The sequence below is a fragment of the Triticum dicoccoides genome, chromosome 5A, assembly GCF_002162155.2.
Source record: "Triticum dicoccoides isolate Atlit2015 ecotype Zavitan chromosome 5A, WEW_v2.0, whole genome shotgun sequence".
Classification (NCBI taxonomy): domain Eukaryota; kingdom Viridiplantae; phylum Streptophyta; class Magnoliopsida; order Poales; family Poaceae; genus Triticum; species Triticum dicoccoides.
Window position 1 is genome coordinate 32,559,417 of NC_041388.1, and position 22,254 is coordinate 32,581,670.

The 22,254-nt window shown below is 45.0% G+C and overlaps 3 protein-coding genes across 3 annotated transcripts; 2 read left to right on the forward strand and 1 right to left on the reverse strand.

Moving 5' to 3' along the window:
• Positions 1-1,761: 1,761 nt before the first annotated feature.
• LOC119298927 (kinesin-like protein KIN-14R) lies at positions 1,762-6,674 on the forward strand. The gene is made up of 14 exons (XM_037576230.1): positions 1,762-2,104; positions 2,183-2,499; positions 2,592-2,787; positions 3,126-3,202; positions 3,300-3,399; positions 3,516-3,623; positions 3,710-3,886; positions 3,969-4,254; positions 4,331-4,492; positions 4,592-4,807; positions 4,895-4,932; positions 5,019-5,182; positions 5,277-5,402; positions 5,551-6,674. The coding sequence occupies exons 1-14, from the start codon at positions 1,954-1,956 to the stop codon at positions 6,343-6,345; spliced, it is 2,913 nt and encodes a 970-aa protein (XP_037432127.1). The 5' UTR covers positions 1,762-1,953; the 3' UTR covers positions 6,346-6,674.
• A 3,236-nt stretch (positions 6,675-9,910) lies between these two features.
• On the forward strand, positions 9,911-14,407 carry LOC119299103 (pentatricopeptide repeat-containing protein At2g33680-like). The gene is made up of 3 exons (XM_037576386.1): positions 9,911-12,144; positions 13,491-13,530; positions 13,774-14,407. Exon 1 carries the CDS (start codon positions 9,911-9,913, stop codon positions 12,122-12,124), a length of 2,214 nt encoding a protein of 737 aa, XP_037432283.1. The 3' UTR covers positions 12,125-12,144; positions 13,491-13,530; positions 13,774-14,407.
• A 739-nt stretch (positions 14,408-15,146) lies between these two features.
• Positions 15,147-19,263, reverse strand: LOC119298928 (tRNA modification GTPase MnmE-like). Its single transcript, XM_037576231.1, has 9 exons — positions 18,818-19,263; positions 18,597-18,735; positions 18,225-18,346; positions 17,485-17,688; positions 17,345-17,404; positions 16,477-16,615; positions 16,152-16,270; positions 15,772-15,996; positions 15,147-15,654 (listed from the first exon to the last, which is right to left on the reverse strand). Exons 1-9 carry the CDS (start codon positions 19,238-19,240, stop codon positions 15,460-15,462), a joined length of 1,626 nt encoding a protein of 541 aa, XP_037432128.1. The 5' UTR covers positions 19,241-19,263; the 3' UTR covers positions 15,147-15,459.
• Positions 19,264-22,254: the final 2,991 nt, after the last annotated feature.

Sequence of the window (22,254 nt, forward strand, 5' to 3'; positions counted from 1 at the left end):
CCGACGAACTTGCGATCCATTCCTTTAAATAGTTGTTCCATTAGATAGTTTTATTTTTTAAAGTAATTAGGATTGCGAGCAAACACGTAGGGCGGTGGCTCATGTAGCGCTATGTGCTTATTGCATTGGAGATTTATTTTCTGCCTGGTTTTTCAGCTGATTTTCTTTATAGTTTTGTTAGGTTTTCTATTAAATCATTTTTATGTTTTCAAAAATATTAAAGAGTATTTTGAATTTACAATTATATTCACGTTTTTTACAAATGAATTATACAATCTTCGTAAATTACAAAAACCATGGAGATGATAAATATATTCATGAATTGTAAAAAATGTTCATGGGTTTTCATATTGTTCAAAAATCTGTAGAAATGGTTACGAATTTTTAAAAATGTTCGTATATTTAAGAAATATTTGCATATTCAATAACATGAAGAAAAAAATTACGACTTAATGAAATGTTAACAATTTTAGAACACATTTATGAATTTAATGGGACTCTGCTTGCTATTACAGACAGTAGCTGCCGATCGAAGTAAATGCTCATGAATTTAAAATATATTCTCATTTAAAAAAAATATACTCATAAATTTTAAAACTATTCACAAAAAATGGATGGAAAGACCCAGTAGTAAAAAAAAGTATTCACAGAATGTTCCCAAAATTGGAAGGGCCATCCTACATGACTGGCGCCATCCTACATGACTGGCGCCATCCTACATGACTGGCCCAATAGCGCCCGCGGGGTGGTCTGCTTTTGCTCGAACGCCTCTACGAAATATGAATTGCCATAATAACTCTTGGGAGAAAAATAAAATTAATTATCCAACTAAAAACGACACGACAGAGCGTTCACTAATAGAATAAACAAAATGCAGCGCGGACGGCAAATGGTCTCACCTCACCTAAAAAGTAGACTTAAATCCCATATTACTTTTTGCGAGTAAAACCTGGATTCATGCAAGAGCGTGGAGAGCATGCCTATGCCCAGCAAAATCCCATCTCAAAAATTTAGTTGACAACACAACAAAATCTCATTAAAAAGTTGACAACTCATCAAATTCAAGAATTCAATGAGGCTCTTAGGGTTTATTCCCTATTAATTTCAGCGACAACTATAACAGACACACCTTAGCATGGACGCGCACGGCCGCAAGCCGCACACTGCTCACCAGCGCCTGACCCACACCCCGCACCACCCCTCCACGCCGACCCGCGTCGGCACCGTGCAATCCATAGGCCGCCATTACTCATGAAACGGACGAAGGGCCCCACCATCGCCTTCCTTGGAGCCGGTGCGGGCTCCGTCGTCCGCTCCTCCGGCGACGGCGAGACGATGTGAAGAAGAGGTTGGCGGCGCACTCGATCTAGGGTTTTCACTGTGTCGCCAAAGAGGATGACGCAGGGGGCGGGCCCGACTTGCCGATAAAGATTTAGGGGGTTCAAATTTTCAAGTAAAGATGCTACAAGAGCATGGACTGCATGGCTCTACCCAGCAAAATCTCATGAATTGTGTTGACAGCACGGCAAAATCTAATAAATTTTGTTGGCAGCACAGCAAAATCTCACAAAAATTATTTTGACAGCCCAGCAAGATCTCACATTTACGGTGGTAATTCAAGGAGATTGTGAGGATTTACTCCACCATTAACCCCGGCGACAGCCATTGCCAGACAAACCTCCGCTTTTCGTCCCCGTCCGAGGCTCCTCCGTCCGTCCGACCACCCGCCGCCAGCACGCGACGCCATTTAACAAGGACCCCAGCCGAGCCCGAGCCCGGCCTGGACATTCGAAAGAGGAAGGAAAGCAAGGCCGGCCCAACGGTCGCCTCCCCTCCCCCACAAATCCTCGATTCAAAACCCTCCCTCCTCCCCCCATCTCCGACGAACTCGCGATCCGTTCCTCCCCTCCTTTCCCTCTCGCTTTCGCTTCCGCTCGAGTTCGAATCCGGACGATGGAGGAGGGGAGCAGCGAGGCCGTCCAGGACGGCGGGGCCCTGTCCGCCCCGTCGGTGGGGACGGAGGCGGTCACGGCGGCGGCGGTCAGGAAGACGGTGAAGATGTCCGACGCCCGCGACTTCATCCCCTGCGCCACCGTCAGCGAGGGTACGTTCTTGCGCGAGCGGATCTAGGTCGCCTGGTTCCGGGGGATTAATTATCTTGTTTTTCTCTCTCTGGCTTCAGGGGATTATTCCAGATCCTCGGGGTCGTCGTCGGCGGCGGCGGCCCTGCCGGACGTCGCCAGCTGCACCGGCTCCTCGGAGGCCGCCCCGCTCGACGATGCGGACGCGGAGATGCATCACACGCCCGACTACACCCGGAGGGGCGCCGTGGGCCGCCTCAGGATCGCGCCGCTCGAGCTCTTCTCCGCGGCCCCGTCTTCTCCGGCGGTGCCCCGTCCCCCCGCCAAAACCGCCGACGCCGAAGCCGCCGCTGACGACGGTGCTGCCGCGCCGGAGGCCGTTCCGTGTGGAGGGGCGCAGATCGTGCACATTGACAAGGTAACGGCTTCAAGATTCGCCTCAGGATTCTCCTCTTGTTGTTGTCCTTGGTGGTGGCTAGTATACAAATCAATCTCTGCATTTTGTTGCAGGGCAATGGCGACTGCTGTGGCCAGCTGAGGCAGGAGTACGACTCACTCCTGAGGGAGAAAGGCGAGTGCAGGAGGGTGCTGGAGGATCTCATGAGGGAGAATGAGCTCAAGACCAAGGAGTGCCGCGAGGCGCAGACGTCCCTGCGCGAGCTGCAGATGGAGCTGATGCGCAAGTCCATGCACGTCGGCTCTCTCGGTAAGAAGAACCTGTCTCAACTGCAGATGCACTTGTTCACTGACAGTAGGAGCAGACTGAATTTTACCAGTTCTATCTTCTTCTTCTGCGATTAAAACAAACAAATCAACGACAGAGTTGCAGCAAACTTATTTTATCAGTTCTTTCTTCTGTGATGATCAAAACAAATCCACAGCAGTTGTTCCATGGTAGTTGCAGCAAACTGACTTTTATCAGTTGTATCATCTGTAATCAAACAATGGTGTTAGTCTTGATAATTGTTACAACTAGAACTTTCATGTTTAGGCTTTCCCTTGCTGATTGGGAACATTTTTGTGAAACTTTTGCTATTCATGCAGCATTTGCAGTGGAAGGGCAAGTGAAAGAGAAGACTCGTTGGTGCCAACTACTGAAAGACCTGAGTGAGAAATTTAAGGTGTATATTTGACCTCAAGTTTTTGTTTGTTTTTACAGTACACTCTTAAGCTTGGCAGAGTGAATGGACTTACACACTTTATTGTGATGATCTGCAGGCGTTAAAGACAGAACACCAGATTTTACTGAAAGAATCAGAGGAATACAAAAGGTGTTTGTCAGATGCTACACAGATGACTACAGCAATTCATCAATATGGTATGTTTGCAGAGTGGTTAACCAAACTGAACTAGTTGTGTACTCTTCAGTTTTCTTTTCTGTATCTACCTCCCACTAAAGGAAACAAACATGGTTTCTTTTTTTCATTTCAACAGTGAGCCAATATGCAAATTTGGAATCTGAATTTAAGGACCTGAAAGAGAAGTTCAGTGAGGAAGCAAAGGAACGCAAGGATCTTTACAACAAGCTTATAGAGCTCAAAGGTAAGCTGGTTATTCTGGTATCAGTTTATTCGTTGTTACTGCGATAAATTGACAGTAGGACTTAATGTGACTTGCACATTGCTTAGGTAACATAAGAGTATTTTGCCGCTGTCGGCCACTAAACACGGAAGAAACAGCAGAAGGAGCGTCAATGGCGATCGACTTTGATTCTGCAAAAGATGGAGAGCTCATTGTTAGAGGCCATGTATCATCGAAGAAAGTCTTCAAATTCGATTCAGTCTTCAACCCTGAAGAAGACCAAGGTAATTCACTCGTAGATGCAGTTACTCACCTTGCATCGTTCCTCATGTTTTTAACAGTTTATCGTCTTCAACTTATATACAGAGAAAGTGTTTGAGAAAACTGCCCCATTTGCAACTTCGGTGTTGGATGGATTCAATGTTTGTATCTTCGCTTACGGGCAAACCGGCACTGGCAAAACATTTACAATGGAAGGAACTGAAGGTGCTCGAGGGGTTAACTACAGAATTCTGGATGAGCTCTTCCGAGTAGTCAAGGACAGACATGACCTCTTCCAATACGAGATTACTGTTAGTGCCTTGGAAGTATACAACGAACAAATTCATGATTTGCTCCTAACAGGGTCCCAACCAAGCACAACAACAAAAAGGTACGTCACTTGTGAGTTATATCATCAGATACAACATTGTGTGAAGATACTGTACATCATGATACCTTGTGCACAGGCTAGAAGTGAGACAAGTTGCAGAAGGAGTTCATCATGTACCAGGACTGGTTGAAGCACGAGTCAGTAACATGGATGAGGCCTGGGATGTCCTGCAAACTGGAAGCAAAGCCAGAGTTGTTGGTTCCACAAATGCTAACGAGCACAGCAGCCGATCGCACTGGTCAGTACCTTGATGTTCTTACCGCTGCTCACCAGTTTTCCATTCACTTGCACTAAGTAGTGGATTGTAAAATCATGTCCTAACTAATTTTCCATTCAGTATACATTGCGTGATGGTCAAAGGAGAAAACTTGATGAATGGAGAACGCACAAACAGTAAGCTGTGGCTCATTGACCTAGCCGGAAGTGAGCGTGTGGCAAAGACAGATGCTCAAGGCGAACGACTGAAAGAAGCACAGAATATTAACAAGTCCCTTTCTGCACTTGGAGATGTCATATCTGCTCTTGCAACTAAGAGCCAGCATATACCCTTCAGGTTTCAAACTTTCAAACCTTGGTTATAGTTTGCACTGGTGATTTATATACAAGATCTCACTAACATATTTATTTGTCAAACTGGCAGGAACTCAAAGTTAACGCACTTGCTGCAAGACTCACTGAGTACGCAATTTTGTTTTCTTCTCCTTATGCTGGTTTGATTTGAACCTATCCTTTAGTTTTGGCGATAATGTGTGTAAGCACTGCAGGTGGAGACTCCAAAACTTTGATGTTTGTTCAAATTAGCCCCAACGAAAATGACGTGGGCGAAACTCTCTGCTCGCTTAACTTTGCGAGCAGGGTGAGGGGGATAGAGCTTGGACAGGCAAGGAAACAAGTTGATGTTGGAGAACTATCAAGATATAAGCTTATGGTACTCTACTGCCCTTCCTGCTAATCCATATTTTAATACAACTTTAACCTCTGGATGTCTAAAATCTGAATGCATGCTCTTGTTGTTCTGCTAGGTTGGCAGAGCCAAACAGGACTGCAAGAGCAAAGATGCTCAGATCAAGAGCATGGAAGAAACAATCCAATCCCTTGAAGCCAAGAACAAGGCCAAGGACCTGCTCACCATGAATCTCCAAGATAAGGTACTTCGCGCCGCCTTCGACTTCTTTCAGCATCCCATTTTAACTGCAGGTTGCATTGCAACCACCATGGCTGAAATAGTACAAGCTGCCTTGTCACTGCTATGCATGAAGAATCATCATGTTCATCGTTGATCATCTTTCTTTTCAGATCAAAGAGTTGGAATCACAGCTGCTGGTCGAGAGGAAGATAGCGAGGCAGCACGTCGACAACAAGATCGCCCAAGACGTCGAGCGAAAGCAGCAGCAGCAGCAGCAGCAGCAGCAGCAAGGCCTCAAGGAAGAGAACAACACCTACATGAGAAGCCCCATGTCAGAGAGGAACCTCAACAGCACCATGGAGAGACCGCCACTATCAGCAGCACCCAAAAAGGACCTCGGGATGATGGCGAAGCAGACGTTCTCGGACAGCAACAACAGCGACACCTACAGCTTCAACCAGCTCATGTCTCTGGCGGAGGAGAAGGAGAACGCCAACCCAGACGCCGCAAAGGCCAGGCGGGTCTCGCTCTGCAACGGAGGGGCGCACCAGCCCCGCCGCAGCTCGCTCATCCCGCTGCCGCGCCGCAACTCGCTGATGCCACTCCCCGCAGCCGGCGGTGCCAAGACGCCGGCGCCTGCAGCAGCGTCACCGCTTGACAAGATCAAGGAGTACTCCTCGCCGCCATTGAGCTCGCCTCCCGTTATGTCCAACGACAAGGGCAGCAGGAGCAAGAGGATCAACAGCATCCTGCGGCGCAGCCTGCAGAAGAAGGTGGTCATCAGGCCGCCACAGTCGGGGCAGGCGGGGAGGAGGGCCGGCGCCGCTGCTGCCGCCGCCGCACAGGGCATCGACAGCGCTCGCCGGGCGGCCGCGCGGCGCGTGCCGGCGAGTGGCGGTCCCGGCGGCGGTGCGCCCAGGGGGGGCGTGCACAACAGGGACAAGGAGAGAGGCTGGAACCACTGATGATGATGAAGAGGCGTCAGTCAGCTGAGCTCTGGTGATGAAGAAAGACATCTGTAGATCTGGTAGAAAAAAAGAAGGTTAGATGTTTATAGTTTTGAGTTTGAGTTCTCGCCTATTGTGAGAGAACAGCTCTGGGTTTCTTCTTCTTTTATTTGTTACTCCCTCGTCCCATAATATAAGAACGTTTTTTATACTAGTATAGTGCAAAAAACGCCCTTATATTATGGGACGGAGGGAGTATTTGTTATAGAGATTTGGCGAGTGGTGGATCTGGCTGTCAGATGAAATGTCATCATCTGCCCACGAAACAAATTTGCTGATTCTCATCAGGTTTGCAAGTGCTTCCGGTTTGAGTGTGAGAACTGAGAAGTCTTATACATCCTCAGTTAAGCATGTGAGTTGTGTTCTTTTCTTGCGTTCAGTGTACAACGGGGGACTCAGCTCTTATATTTTGAGGTCAGTTATTATGGCAGTCGTTTTCAAGTTGCCATAGCAGAATGAGATGGCTGCCTTTTAGTGCGGAGATGATGATCTTGGAAATAAAATGCATTGATTTGCGTGATGGAAGATGTGCATGTCGAAGAAAAAGGAAGGGGGTGAGATTTAGAGACCTTTATATCTTTAATCTCATTATGTTAGCAAAGCGGTGTTGGTGACTAATTCAGAACCTAGATTTTTATGTGCGTGTGTCCTTGGCGCAAGATTATCCCTCTCACTCCCCTCTAATCCTCTCCAATCTCTTTGGAGAGAGGATCAACAGACAAGGCCTCAATTTTATTTCCTGATGCAGATGACAAGTACTGATTCGGTGCGTTTGCATTTGGCATATCTGTTCGTCTGAGAGGTGTTTGGTGGGCGTAAGGGTGGAAAGTGACAATGAAAAATACTCTGAGAAAATGCATATTCAAATCCAAAACATCCGCATCCAAATTAAAACGGAAATGGAATTGAAAGATATCCGAGTTTATTTTACTGACACGAATAAATTTTGCACACAAGTATGAATACCGAATTGGACACAAACATAGCACGGGATTCTGACACAAATATGAATATGGAAGTGGATACATTTGTATCTGAATAAAATTTTGTGCGCTAAATTAAGTAATTCTAGCCCCAGTATGCCAATTATCCAACAACAAAGCCTAATATGTTGTCAAATTTTAGTTTTTGTATGATTAAACTTCGGTATTATTATGCATTACGGTAGTATTTATTGACTTTTTATACCTTGCAAGTTGATTATTTTGTATCACATAGCTATTGTCTTATTTCCTTTAACTAATATATCGCTATTATTCGTATCCGTTTCGAATTGAGTAACATCCGATATGTATCTATATTCAAGTAACATCCAATCCGCATTTGTATTCAATAACATCCGTATTCACATTCATATTTGTTTTGTGATGTAGACACGACCTTGGACGTGCCGATAATTTGGCCCGATCTTTCACGATACAAAGAACTCCTTCGAAATCCACCGATAAAATCTCCCAATTACGTGAGCAGTACACGTAACCTGAAGATGGGGTAACGACGACCAACGAACAATCCCTCGACACACGAGGAACCTTCCGCCAAAGTAGACGTAACCAGCGCGCAACCCATCGGTGACGACGGACCTCGAGCCAAGTGCAACTTTCATACAGAAAATTCACACAAAATAGATAACAACGACACCCGAAAAGGGCCGATTAATATTCGATACACATGTTGTCTAACCTGTAGAAAATAACCTCCCTTTTACAAAACTAACCGGCTAGACTTTATAGTAGCTGATTACTAACTTGACCAACAAGGAATAAAAACTACAATGTGCAAAGCAACCAGAACTCTTATCTATCTAAACCGCCTTTTACATCTCGGCAGATCTAATGTAACAAACCGACTAATATTGAAGGTGGACCCCAGCCTGTGTCCTTTAATGATAGTATATCACGTATCAATCTCCAAGTCTTGCCACGTTGAGAAACTTTGTTTTTACATGGAAGTGGCAAGAATAGAAATAAATCCCTATCCTTTACGTTGTTGACCTGACTAAATAAATCACGGATCGTTTGGCCCATTGCATCACCGTAGGTTCTCATCTCTTTTCAAGCATTAATGCATGTTGATTTCTCCTTGCCAAAACGAGCCTGATCAATATTGCATGCATGCCTCCTGTCTTGATTAAGCGTTTCACCTTGCGTGTAATTATTGTCTTTTAAAACATGCACGTCCAGAGACTTTTCTTTCTTTAACCATTTGACATCCAATAGTATTTTGTGAACATCAGCAACACTTGCATCCGCCATATCATCAGCTGCCACCACCATAGTTAAATTACTCATGGTCGTGTCATTTTGAAAATATGAAAACGGTAGTGGTAAGAGCACTATTCGATCCGTACCAATCCGTTGCCACCCGTGTGCATGTTGCTTAGGTTTTGTTGCGATTATTATTGATGTCCACTCACTCGCTGTAATGGGTTCTTCGTATCGACAGGCTAGGGCTAGCCCTTCACATAGAAGAACGACACGTGACATTGTAAGGTTGTTTATGAGTCTTAAAGAGATGTGAAATGAGATAAATTTGATTTTTTGTATGTGGTTTCGCAAAATTTATACTCGAGCTTTCCTTCAAAAACTGACACTCGGGGCGTTAATGTCTTGATTACTACTACATCATTTCCTGTTTTATAAAAAGGCACATGTCTAGTCTTAATTGACAGTTTGACCAACATAACAGACTTTATGTATGTTAAATCGGTTTTGCTAATTGTGACGCCCTAATTTTTTCAGCGCGTCAGTCAATTCCGTGCAACATTAGCCCAAAGGTGGGGATGACGTGAGGAACAACAGCGATGAGCATTGGCCACAATGAGGCCGAGCTAGGACATCGTTGAAGCTGGGGACAACGATGTGAGCAGCAACAAGCTGCGACGTCTCATGTGAAGGCGAGAAAGAAACTTAATGTGTGTGTGGGGGGGGGAGGGAGGGGGGCAGGGAGGGTGCAGGGGGGCTGCTCATCAGTGCAGGACTGCTGACAGATGGGCGGGGAGGCGGCAAACACGGCGATGTAGCGAGGTCGAGGGAAGGGCGGGGTGGTGAGGCGACGACAGCCGCTGGCCGCGATGGGCATAGGCATGTGGGTAGGTCTGGATAGGCCCGTGCTACGCGAGAAAGAAGGATAAGTGGTTAAAGATAAACAATATTCAATCTGTTTTGGGCTGTTGGATGAAGATCTAGCGGTCTAAGATAAAAGTGATTGATGGAATAACTTTTCCAGGTGCCTGATGTATAGGCGCTCCCATGTAAAAATTCCATTTTTAATGATATATAATTTGTAGTATTTTATTGATCAAATTGTCCATGAGTTTTTTTTTAACCAGAAAGGAGAGACTACACCATTTGCACCTCTTTTATTTGTTTTATTTTCAGGTTATAGCTGCCGCTCGAGGCACCAGCCCGCTCGCCGCCTGCCCCGGCCGCCCGCTCGCCGTCGCCGCTCGCCCCGGCCACCCGCTCGCCGCTCGCCGTCGCCGCCCGCTCGCCGCCCGCCCCGCCCGCCCGCCCGCACGTGAATGGCAGGCGCGGCGCCCTCCGCCTCCGCGCGCCAGATATCCCACACGCACTTCATCGAGCAGCTCCGCCGCGCCGCCCGCGCCCGCGACGGCGAGGCGCTCCACGCCTGGGCGCTCAAGTCCGGCGCCGCGTCCCACGCGCCCGTCTCCAACTCCCTCATCACCTTCTACGCCTCCCTCCCGCGGCCGCTCCTCGCCGCGGCCCTGGCCGTCTTCGCGGGCATCCCCGCCGCCGCCCGCGACATCGCCTCCTGGAACTCCCTGCTCAACCCGCTCTCGCACCACCACCCGCGCGCCGCGCTCTCCCACTTCCAATCCATGCTCTTCTCCTCCTCGCCCGCCATCCTCCCGTCCCCGCATTCCTTCGCCGCCGTCTTCACGGCCGCCGCCCGCGCGCCCTCCGCGTCCGCCGGGGCAGCCGCCCACGCCCTCGCTTGCAAGGTCCCCTCGGCTGGCTCCAACGTGTTCGTGTCCACCTCTCTGCTCAACATGTACTGTAAGCTGGGCCTCGTCCCCGATGCCCGGAGAGTGTTCGACGAAATGCCGGTGCGGAACGAGTTCTCTTGGGCCGCTATGGTGGCAGGCTATGCTTCCACAAAGTGCTCCGAGGAGGCCTTTGAGATCTTCCAGCTGATGCTTGCGGAGTGCCCGTCACAGAAAAACGAGTTTGTGGCCACGGCTGTTCTTAGTGCGGTCAGTGTGCCGTCGGGCTTGCCGATGGGGGTGCAGCTACATGGGTTGGCTGTGAAGGATGGGTTGGTGGTGTTTGTGTCGGTTGAGAACTCGCTCGTCACAATGTATGCAAAGGCTGGGTGTATGGATGCAGCATTACATGTGTTTGCGTCGTCTAAGGAGAGGAACTCCATCACTTGGTCCGCGATGATCACTGGCTACGCGCAGAATGGGAATGCAGAAAGCGCATTTAGAATGTTCTTGCAGATGCTTTCTGCGGGGTTTTCACCAACTGAGTTCACTTTGGTTGGGGTGCTCAATGCGTGTAGTGATGTGGGAGCATTGATGGAAGGAAAGCAGACACATGGTTTGATGGTGAAGCTTGGGTTTGAGGCGCAGGTGTATGTGAAGAGCGCACTGGTGGACATGTATGCCAAATGCGGCTGTATTACTGATGCAAAGGAAGGTTTTGATCAATTTCATGAGCTTGACATTGTCCTTTGGACGGCCATGGTTGCCGGGCATGTGCAGAACGGGGAGCATGAGGAAGCCTTGAGATTGTATGCCAGGATGGACAAGGAGGGCATCATTCCGACTAACTTGACTATAACCAGTGTTCTTAGAGCATGTGCTGGCCTTGCAGCATTGGAGCCAGGGAAGCAATTGCACACGCAAATCCTCAAGTTCGGATTTGGTTTGGGGTCTTCTGTCGGAAGTGCCTTGTCTACAATGTATTCAAAGTGTGGAAACCTTGACGATGGCATGGTTGTATTCAGAAGGATGCCTCATAAGGATGTTATTGCATGGAACTCGATCATTTCTGGATTCTCTCAAAATGGACGTGGAAATGAAGCACTTGACCTGTTTGAGGAAATGAAGCTAGAGGGCACTGCTCCAGATCATATAACATTCATTAATGTGTTATGTGCTTGTAGTCACATGGGCCTAGTTGACAGAGGATGGATTTACTTTAGGTCAATGACCAAAGACTATGGTTTAACTCCTCGGCTGGATCATTATGCTTGCATGGTTGATATTCTTAGCCGAGCAGGGATGCTAAATGAAGCAAAAGATTTCATAGAGTCCATTAGTATTGACCATGGAACATGTTTGTGGCGTATATTATTGGGAGCATGTCGCAGTATACGGGATTTTGATGTCGGAGCATATGCTGGTGAGCAGCTGATGGAGTTAGGTACTGGGGACTCCTCTGCATATATATTGTTGTCAAACATCTATGCTGCCCAGAGAAAATGGACTGATGTTGAGCGGGTGAGGCATTTGATGAGACATCGGGGAGTTAGCAAAGATCCAGGATGCAGCTGGGTTGAGCTTAACAGCAGAATTCATGTGTTTGTTGTTGGGGAGCAGCAACATCCTGAGGCGGAAAATATAAATACAGAGTTGAGAAGGCTCGCTAAACACATGAAGGACGAAGGGTACCGTCCAACATCTAAATTTTCATGGGATGAAGAACTGGATACATTGAGAGGATCTCATGAAGAAGATCAATTCGAGTTGATATCGGCAGTTTCTAGCTGACTTCTCAAATGACAAGAACAGTGAGTACTTTAATTGTTTCTTCTTGAATTTGGAAAATGTAACTAACAAAAGCTACGCTGTGAAATTTTGTGGCAGTATTTATGCTGAACTTACTCCATGCAAAACGAATTCACTGTTTCTATGCATCATTGTTAAGTGTCATTTTAGTTGGCGTTCATTAGCTTAGCTGATATGCTCCTACTGTGTAACTCAGTGTTAGTGCCATTAGAATTCTTCCCAGTTTTATGAATAAAATCGTCCTGCTGTGGAATTGCAGAAGTGCTAGCTTGATATTGTTTTCCCAGTATAATTATTTTTGGCTCTACACCACGTGTAAATCCCCTTTTCCAGAGTTTTTCTTTTTGGGTACTTCGTTCAGTATCCTCATTCTTTTTCACTCTTAAGCAAACCAAGTAACAAGATGATAAAATGTAAAGTATCAGTAAGTTCAACTCATAGATAATTAAACTTTGTAAATGACGCCTGCAGCACATCAACTTGGTAGGAGAGAGCACTCATCATCTCCCAAACATGGCAGTAAATGCACCCACCATGGTTACACTGTTAACGAAAGGTTTGTGATATACTCTAAGGCAGCAAGTGATGGTGAATGCCAACAAATTTCTCAAGGCCTTGTTTGGCACTAGAGTTTTTGGAGAGTATTTACGTGATTATCCCGGCCCATCCCAAAAACCCTGTCGAACCTCAACGGACCGTTCGGTGGGCCGTTTTCACACGGGTTCAGTCCCCATAATCCCCCACGAACCCTACCCCTCCCTGTGTAACTCGATACACTCCTCTCCCCTCGTGTATCTTCTATATTTTCTACGCCATATTGTCACTCTTTTTCTTCTGTCTCTTGTGAATTTAAGTGACGCTGCACATTTTTTTTTCACTTAGGCTGATGTGACCGTAAAGCGACACCTGTAACTAAAGATGGACAAAAATTCAGTAATGTTCATACAGAAAATCATGGATGCACACCATCTATTCAGTTTGTAACAGCAAAGTAAGAGTGCGTTTTATTTAACTTTTTTTGGTAATCAGCAAAATAATAGAATATGTTGTTGCCGTCAATCATTAATTTCCATTAATGTCATTTGTTAACTCCCAGATCCACGCTTACTAAGCAATGCTTTTTTTCTTTCCAAGCATGCGCAGTGAGTACCCATGCTGGAAATAGACAATTCCTCCTCTGATTAGTGTTCTTCTTTCAATACTTTTATTTGGTTATATTTTTCCCTTTTTAGGATCAGATATATTGGTCAGGTTTTTTGTTTCTTTGGAGGCATTTGTAGATATGTCAGTTTCAGTTTCAGCTGCAGCATTGCAAGCTAATCTTCCTGTTTATATATTTTATTTGCAGGGAAAATGTGTTACAACTAAGAGTGCAACCGACATGAATGGTAAATATCGAACTTTATTGCACACGTCCACCTACCCATGTCTTTTTAATGTTGTCAATTCTTGCAGTCTCAGTTATCTTTTTAACATGTCATTTTGTTCAGCCTAATGAGCTCATAAGTGTGACAACCTTACCCTATGATAATCATAATCCCCCTCATGGTAAACAGAGTGAACTGTAACTAGAGATATATGCTTTAGCACCTGGCCCAATTAATTATATCCACCATTTTATCTTTGTGCAGCACTACAAACAACACAAACTCAGGAAACATTTCAGGACAAGTGGAATAATAATGCCACTAAGAAAAATATATATCAAAGTACTATGCATCACATATATCAAGGGCAAGGAGAGGAGGACGGCAGCCGAGGAGAGGAGGGCGGCGACCGAGGAGAAGAAGACGAAGGTTGAGGAAAGGAATGTGGTCATGGAAGAGAGAATCAAAAGCATTGAACAAGAGCAAAAGTTCATGTTCATGGACACAAGTGGTCTTGGTGACAAGGCGAAAGCATACGTGGAGCTTTGTCGCGATCAAGTGTTGGCGGTGAGGTCTATTGGAGGCTTCATGATGGGAGGATTCATGGGAGGCATGAGAGGAGCCATGGGCGCCATGGGAGGAGGCATGGGTGGTGCAATGGATGGGAATGAAAAACAATGGTGCCAAACTGCCAATGATGTCAATGGTGGCATTGGAGAAGAAGCAATCAATGGAGAGGAAGCAAGCCATGAAGAAGATGCAAGCACAACTAATGGCAATGAAGGCAATGCCATTTGAGAGGCTATGCATTCATTTTGTATGCACTTTTGTTTTTGTTTGCGATGCACAATGATTGTGGTTTGAATTTGAATTTGATATACGGATGATTGAACTTGAATTTGATATGTTGATGATCATATGTATTGTGATCTTGCAAAGTTTTAATCATGCCGTCATGTGTTTGTTTCAATATGTATGCAATTGCGAAGTAAAAAAGGAAGAAGGCCAAATTTTTAGGGTACCAAATTGCAGAATTTTTCTCAAAACTTTTTGGGCATCTACTTTTACGACGATGAAGAGAGATTGTCTGGCACCCAGCAATGGGTGGGTGAACCAGCCACGTTTGAGAGGCTATCCATTCATGTTTTATGCACTTTTGCTTTTGTTTTTGTTTGTGATGCACAATGATTGTGTTTGGATTTGAATTTGATATGGATGATTGAACTTGAATTTGATACGTTGTCAATTATGTGTTCTGTGATCCTGCAAAGTTTTAATTATCATGCATATTTTGTTTTAATATGTATGCAATTATGAAGTACTCCCGCTGTAAAGAAATAGATTTTAATGATCTAATTCTCTTATATTTCTTTACAGCAGGAGTACTTAAAAAGAGGGGAATAAATAATCAAGAAAAAAACAGGTGACAGAACAGGGTAAAAGAAGAAAATTAAACCGGTTGAGAAGATTGTCAAAACCAACAGAACCCGGCAAATGGGCACACCCCTTCAGATGAATTGAAATTCAAACTTTTTATTGTCGGCTGTAATAAGAGCAACCATGCTTTACAACTGCTAATACTATGTGAGAAATTAGTGAAGTTGTGGCATGCAGCCGTTAGCATCACAAACACGAGCTAGTCATTCTTCCTATTTTTGCATGATCGTAATAGGTATTTACATTCTTTCGATTTGTGCATGATCTAAAAATACAATTTCCTATTATGAAGTTAAACTGGGCCCAAACACATCTCAGACCTAGAGTACAAATTTGGAACAGTGACAGCAGTAATCCCGACCTATAAATCTTTGACCCCGTCCAGAAAATAGTTCAATTTCATTGCTCCTTTAGATAGCTACTGGGCTTGTTCAGATCGTTCTATGTTACTACGCTGCTCAAAAGTCAAAATTGTCGGAATGACTGAGGACCAGCATGATTCTGAAGGACGAATCATTTTCCAATGCAGAATTTGCTGAATATGCTGCTCAGAACTTCTTCAGATATGTCCTCTCCGCTGATTGTTGCCAGAGCCAATGCAGCTTCCCTCAAGTCTATAGTCCAAAAATCTAAGGGTAGCTGCTCATTGATCGACGACTCTAGTCTTGTGAAAGCTTCTTGGGTCCTCATGAGCTGTTCCAATTGTCTCTGGACAACACAATGGAATTGGATAAAAGTCAACAATCTTTCATGTAACAACTGAAGCAACAAGTCTAAGAGAACAACTACTGGGGTTTTCTACTGATGGCATACGGAAATATTTACCTGGTTTACAGTCCACCGCCGTCCCCCGGAAGGTATGGACTCAAGACCTCTAACCTCTATTACAGCCCTCTCCAACTCAGAAATGCCTTTACCAGTGACTGCACACGTGTGCACATGTTTTCTGAAAATTCCACTGAATTTCTCAAACTCTTCTCCTGAAACAAATGGTGTGCAGTCTACCTTGTTGATAACCAGAACCATTGGCACTTCAGAACCTGAGCTTTTCTGATCATCAAAAAGGACAAAGAAAGAATAGTCACTCTCCAATTTATTTACAGATGATGGAAGGGACAGAGAGGATTTCAAACAGAAGGCATGCAAACCAATAACCAGGCAATCAGACATCAACAAAATTTGTGAGAAAATGAAACTGATGGAACCTTATCAATCATGACACGTTTGATAAGTTTAGTGTCATCTTCAGTCCACCCATCAACTGCACTTATTGTCATAATAACCATATCAGCTCCCAGTGCAGCAGTCTCTGATCGTTCTACACCTGGTTAAGAGCAGAACAGAAGACAAGCATCACGACTAACAACGCTATTACCATTATTCCATATACAAAATCAAATATATATTGGGAAACATGTTCCTACCCCTGGTGGGCTATGCCACCCAACGTCAGATCGTATTTTGACATTCACATCTTTATCATCTTGCTTTAATAGTTCACAATATGTTTATGAGAATAATAATACTCACCAATTTTTTCCACAATGTCATCAGTTTCTCTTATACCAGCCGTGTCTAGAAGGGTAACAGGGATTCCATGAATTGAGACATTTGCTTCAACTACGTCCCTTGTAGTTCCAGCTATTTCGGTAACAATAGCTCTTTCACTCTGCAAGCTAAGCATTTAAGTTCCAGTATCAACTATTATGGCTGCAACATGAAATAAATCAAACTATCCAATTGGACATGGGATTCACATAAAGTATACAGAATTATAGATTACAATTAGTATTCATATAAGAAGATTATATGGCGATAACGTTCGATGTATAAACTTTGGGCATGACGCACAGCAGAGAAGCAGGATAAAGTTCAGGACACAGTACGTTGAGCAAGATCCCCTTAAATCACATGGCATTAGGCATCTACCGGAGTTTCGGTACGGCTCATTTAAAGTCACAGCAGAAAGGTATCATAAAAGTTCTAGGGGTCTAGGTTTGCGGAGGGAAAGATGGACCAGTGCTCTTGAGGGGAGGATGAAAAATGGATGGTATCCCTTGCATTTTCTTGCTTAATTAATCTCGATGGCTAACAACCAAACATATGTGAAAGGAGAATACACAACACACTTACCTAATATTAATTAATTCCATATCTTAATCCTAACTAATCTATTTTTAAGAGAGTTCCTTCATGCTGCCTTGTGTACCGGTTAATGACCCCATACCTTAACTAGCCTTGAACCCGTAACAATAAGATTAGCTCATGTAACTTCGCATATAAAAAGAGAAAACAACATAGATTAACAAGCATGGTAACAACAAAATAGAGTACTAAAAAAGATATGCTGGACAAATATCCAACAGAAATAATGACAGAGAGATATCCACGAGTATACCTTACTCCATGCATTCAGGAGGCTTGACTTTCCAACATTTGGGCGGCCAATTATTGCTATCTGTGCAAAATTGTAAGAGCATTTTTCATTCTTAATTATGTTTTCTTTAACAATTCAGTATAATGCATAGAATAAAGTACCTGTAGACCAGACAGCAACAGCTTATCATACTTTGCAGTATCCAGAGCATCCTGAACCTCTTGCCTCATGCTGTTAATTTTGCTGAGCAGCATCATAGGGTCCAATGGAGGCATCTCATCTTCAAAATCTAAACGAGCCTCAATTTCAGTGATCAATTCTATGCACCTTGATCTCAAAGATTTCACTAGAGTAGAAAAGCCTCCCTACAGTAGAGGACACATATAATTCAGATTGGAGAACCTACTTATTATTAAAAAAAACACATCTACATTGTGCTTCCCAAAGAAACTGGAGCTGATGAAGTTAAACTTCACAATGCAAAAGGGTTTCAAGTAGTGTCTGAGTCAGGAATTTGTTATCGGCGTGCACAAGGAAAAAAGCAAGTCTTGCACATAAATGCAAATTTCCCCTCCACATTTTAGTGATCAGAACAACAATATTCAATTTCCTTTTCACATTTCACTAATCACTGACATATTACTCTAACTGCTATCTCTATTTTTTGTCTTTTGGGGGGTCGCATGTAACAGGAGCAGCCCCTGGCACCACCCCTGGTCACTACCCTCCATAAAGTGTTGTTTCAGCTACTCCTGACCTGGAAACAATTTGTTCCTGGTATTTCGAGGGTTAAACACACACAAAAAAAAACTCCAACATGACCACATGTATATCGTTTCTCAGGGCCTACCCAACAGGCTAACATGATTTAATTTATCAACAGCATAATTTTGTGACATGCCTGGATGCCAGCCAAGGCAGAATCTGCTGCAGCTACGGACTTGGCTGAAATAAGCCTCGAGACGTTCTCCGCTTGAGCCAAGTCCAACCTCCCATTTAGGAATGCGCGAAGAGTGAATTCACCTGAAAAGCGAACATGAAACCTGAGCTAGGAGTTTGTTCAAGATAAGACACCTACATCCCAAGATAGCTTCACCATTCATTCTTCAAACAAAAAGTGTCTGCCTATCTGACAAAACTGTTTCCCTATAACTATAACTACATCCGTAGCTAACAGGAACGTCAACCATAGCCGTAACCAACTGAACTACAATATTTCTTTACAAGCGTAAATAATCTAGACCAGTAGGACTTGAGTGAGCAAGCAACTAACCAGGGTCGGCGAGCCTGGCACCAGCCTCCAAGCAGGCCCTCAGCACACGACGCAAGCAAAGGTCATTCCCATGGCACTGGAGCTCCACCACATCCTCTCGGGTGTAGGACCTCGGAGCCAGCATGGGCACCACCAGCACCTTCAGATTTGGGGAACAAAATGGGAAATCAAGGCACTAGTTTGGACAGAGAACACTAACCAACCGATAGCGAGCAGTATACCTCATCGATGACGCTCCCATCTCCGTCCAGCGCGACCCCGTACTCCACGAAGTGGCTTCGGGGATTCCAGGGCGCCGGGTCCTTCCTGGCCGGCCGGAACACGCGGGCGACGACGGCGACGGCGTCGGCGCCGGACAGGCGGACAATGCCGACGGCCGCGGGGCCCCCGCCGAGGGCGGTGACGACGGCGGCGATCGTCCCCGGAGATCCGCCGCCCCCATAGCTCGGCGGCGCGCGGCGCGAGGGAGAAGACGGAGGCGAGCGCTCGTCGCCGGGCAGCACGAGGGAGCTGAAGGAGGCGAGGGCTTTGGCGCGCGTGGTCAGGGGTTGGGGGCTAGGGTTTAGTGGGCGGCGGCGGAGGAGGAGAGGTCGGGGAGGCCGCCATAGGAGAAAGGGGAGGAGGCGAGAGACGGCACGAGCCATTTGGATTGGGAGAGGCAGCGAGCCGGCTGGTTCACCCGTTGCGGGGTGACAGCTGATTAGGAATGCCACGTGGTATAACTGTTGAGGGAGAAAAAAGAGAAAAAAAGTATTCCTTTCTTCCGCCTCTCACACCGATCTCGGCGCAAGATCAACCCCATGTAGACTCTCCGCCGTCGATCGTTGTAAAGCCACTTTCAAAAATTCAGAAGCAAGATGCGAATAGGGGGGTTTGAACTTACACCTCATGGATGCACTCCCTTCCCTCCCGGTGGGGGTCTTCCGGCGAGTGGGCTTCCGGTTCGTGCGGGGCAACGGGCGATGGGATTCCAGGGCCATCCTGTATCCGCGTGGTGGACTTCCGGTTCGTGCGTGGCTGGGTGCAGGCGGCGTTGTGGCGGCTTTGTTGATGCTCTGCTCTTGACGGATCCGGACGGCCGGGATCACGTGCTGGTGCGGTGGCGACCATGGCTGGCGCCCTCATGTGCGTTTCTTATCATCGGTAGCGGGATGTGAAGGAAATATGCCCTAGAGTCAATAATAAAATTGTTATTTTATTTCTTTATATCATGATAAATGTTTATTATTCATGCTAGAATTGTATTAAACGGAAACTTAGTACATGTGTAAATACATAGACAAACAGAGTGTCACTAGTTTGCCTCTACTTGACTAGCTCGTTGAATCAATGATGGTTATGTTTCCTAACCATAGACATGAGTTGTCATTTGATTAACGGGATCACATCACTAGAGAATGATGCGATTGACATAACCCAGCCGTATCATATCACGGGGTTTGGATGCACCGGCGAAGTTTGCACCAACTCTCAATGTGAGAAAGGGCAATGCACGGTATCGAAGAGGCTAGCAAGGATGGAAGGGTGAGAGTGCGTATAATCCATGGACTCAACATTAGTCATAAAGAACTCACATACTTATTGCAAAAATCTACAAGTCATCAAAAACCTTGGCACTACGCGCATGCTCCTAGGGGGATAGATTGGTAGGAAAAGACCATCGTTCGTCCCCGACCGCCACTCATAAGGAGGACAATCAAATAACACCTCATGTTTCAAATTTGTTACATAACATTTACCATACGTGCATGCTACGGGACTTGCAAACTTCAACACAAGTTTTTCTCAATTTCACAACTACTCAACTAGCATGACTTTGATATTATTACCTCCATATCTCAAAACAATCATCAAGCATCAAACTTCTCTTAGTATTCAACACACTCATAAAAAAGTTTTTGCTAATCTTGTATACCTAGCATATTAGGATTTTAAGCCGCCCCGAGGATAAGTCATCTCTGGGCTTAAGTCTCTCTGAAGATAAGTCATCTCTGGGCTTAAGTCTCTCTGAAGATAAGTCATCTCTGGGCTTAAGTCTCTCTAAAGATAAGTCATCTCTGGGCTTAAGTCTCTCTAAAGATAAGTCATCTCTGGGCTTAAGTCTCTCTGAAGATAAGTCATCTCTGGGCTTAAGTCTCTCTGAAGATAAGTCATCTCTGGGCTTAAGTCTCTCTGAAAATTACTTATCTCTGGGCTTAAGTCTCTCTGAAAATTACTTATCTCTGGGCTTAAGTCTCTCTGAAGATAAGTCATCTTTGGGCTTAAGTCTCCCTGACGTTAAGTCATCTCTGGACTTCAGCCGCCCTGACGTTAAGTCATCTCTGGACTTAAGCCGCCCTGATGATAAGTCATCTCTTGGCTTAAGCCGCCCTGACATTAAGTCATCTTTGGGCTTAAGTCGCCCGGAAGATGAGTCCCGGAGATAAGAAGCCCAAGATAAGATGGTTGCGATAAGTTGCCCGCGGTAAGAAGCCCGCTATAAAAAGCCAGAATAGATTAATCCTAATCCTACTAGGACTCTACATATAAGCCGCCCCTTCAACTTATATAAGGAGGGGCAGGGCACCCCAAGAGGGACAAGTTAGAAAAGATAGACAAGGTTTTAGACAGACGAGTCTCGTGACAGGTGTTTTGATAGCTCTCGAGATAGAGGCAGCAAAAGAGCGCCCTTGTAATCGAGACCATGATGATCAATATAAATTAAGCAGGATGTAGGCTTTTACCTCGACCGTGAGGGGCCGGACCTGGGTAAAACTCACGTCTTCTCGATTCCAATCAGCCCCACTCAAGCCACCACTTAGCAACGATGGCCTCACGACTAAGTCCTCACACTAGGACATCTGCCGTGACAAAATCACGACACTGCCCATCCATGTAAACATTCGACATTTTTGCTCTTGATTTTGTGACCTAGGAGAGTAATGTCATGCTTTTAAAAAACATGTGCTTATTGCCGAGACATCATTTTGAGTATTATCCCACTCCTATGACTCCTATTATTTCAACAAACCAATCTAAAGCAGATATATAAAGAACTATTTCAACATCCTAGGATGATAATATCAATAGTAATCTTTTTTAGGTAGGCCTTCACTCCTTCAGTAGCTAAGGTTATTTCATCATATACAGAGATTCCTCTCTGCTAGTTGGGTAGAATGGATAACCAACATATTTAAGCAAAGGTACAATCCCAAAAAAGATGCAATGTTGTCTCCTCAGCATTTTCATTGCAAAAGAAATGGTTATAACATTCTGCGTGTTTGGAACACCTTTTCTTTCTTTGGATAGGGCCTAAACATAGAGACAAGAGTACATATGGGAGTTTTCAAACTATTTTACCAATTTTTCATGTTACACAAAGAAATGAAAGAAAATAAATAAAAGAGAATAAACAAAATGAAAGAATGAAATGACAAAAAATAAAATAAAATAGAAAAGGGGAAAATGCAGAGTGTAATAAGAAACACATGACATAGTTTGGTCTTTTCCGGGTGTTTTTTATTTGCGGAGTGTAACACTAGAGAAACCGTGAGTATGCCAAGTGTATTTTTTGAAGCACTCGACAAAGGGATTGTTTGGCGAACTTTTTAACCATTCGTCATTTCTAGTAGAAATTCTGAATTGGTATAATGTCTCTTTCTTACAATACAATAGTTTC

What these genes read in the sequence shown, in the direction of transcription:
- LOC119298927 (XM_037576230.1), top strand. Translation starts at nt 1,954, where the DNA reads ATGGAGGAGGGGAGCAGCGAGGCCGTCCAGGACGGCGGGGCCCTGTCC. An exon ending in CAAGCTTATAGAGCTCAAAG is followed by an intron (nt 3,624 to 3,709) that starts GTAAGCTGGTTA and finishes CACATTGCTTAG; the next exon opens with GTAACATAAGAGTATTTTGC. An exon ending in CTTGCTGCAAGACTCACTGA is followed by an intron (nt 4,933 to 5,018) that starts GTACGCAATTTT and finishes TAAGCACTGCAG; the next exon opens with GTGGAGACTCCAAAACTTTG.
- LOC119299103 (XM_037576386.1), top strand. Translation starts at nt 9,911, where the DNA reads ATGGCAGGCGCGGCGCCCTCCGCCTCCGCGCGCCAGATATCCCACACG.
- LOC119298928 (XM_037576231.1), bottom strand. Translation starts at nt 19,240, where the DNA reads ATGGCTCGTGCCGTCTCTCGCCTCCTCCCCTTTCTCCTATGGCGGCCT. An exon ending in TCCTGAATGCATGGAGTAAG is followed by an intron (nt 16,616 to 17,344) that starts GTATACTCGTGG and finishes CTTAGCTTGCAG; the next exon opens with AGTGAAAGAGCTATTGTTAC. An exon ending in GGCGGTGGACTGTAAACCAG is followed by an intron (nt 15,655 to 15,771) that starts GTAAATATTTCC and finishes TGTGTTGTCCAG; the next exon opens with AGACAATTGGAACAGCTCAT.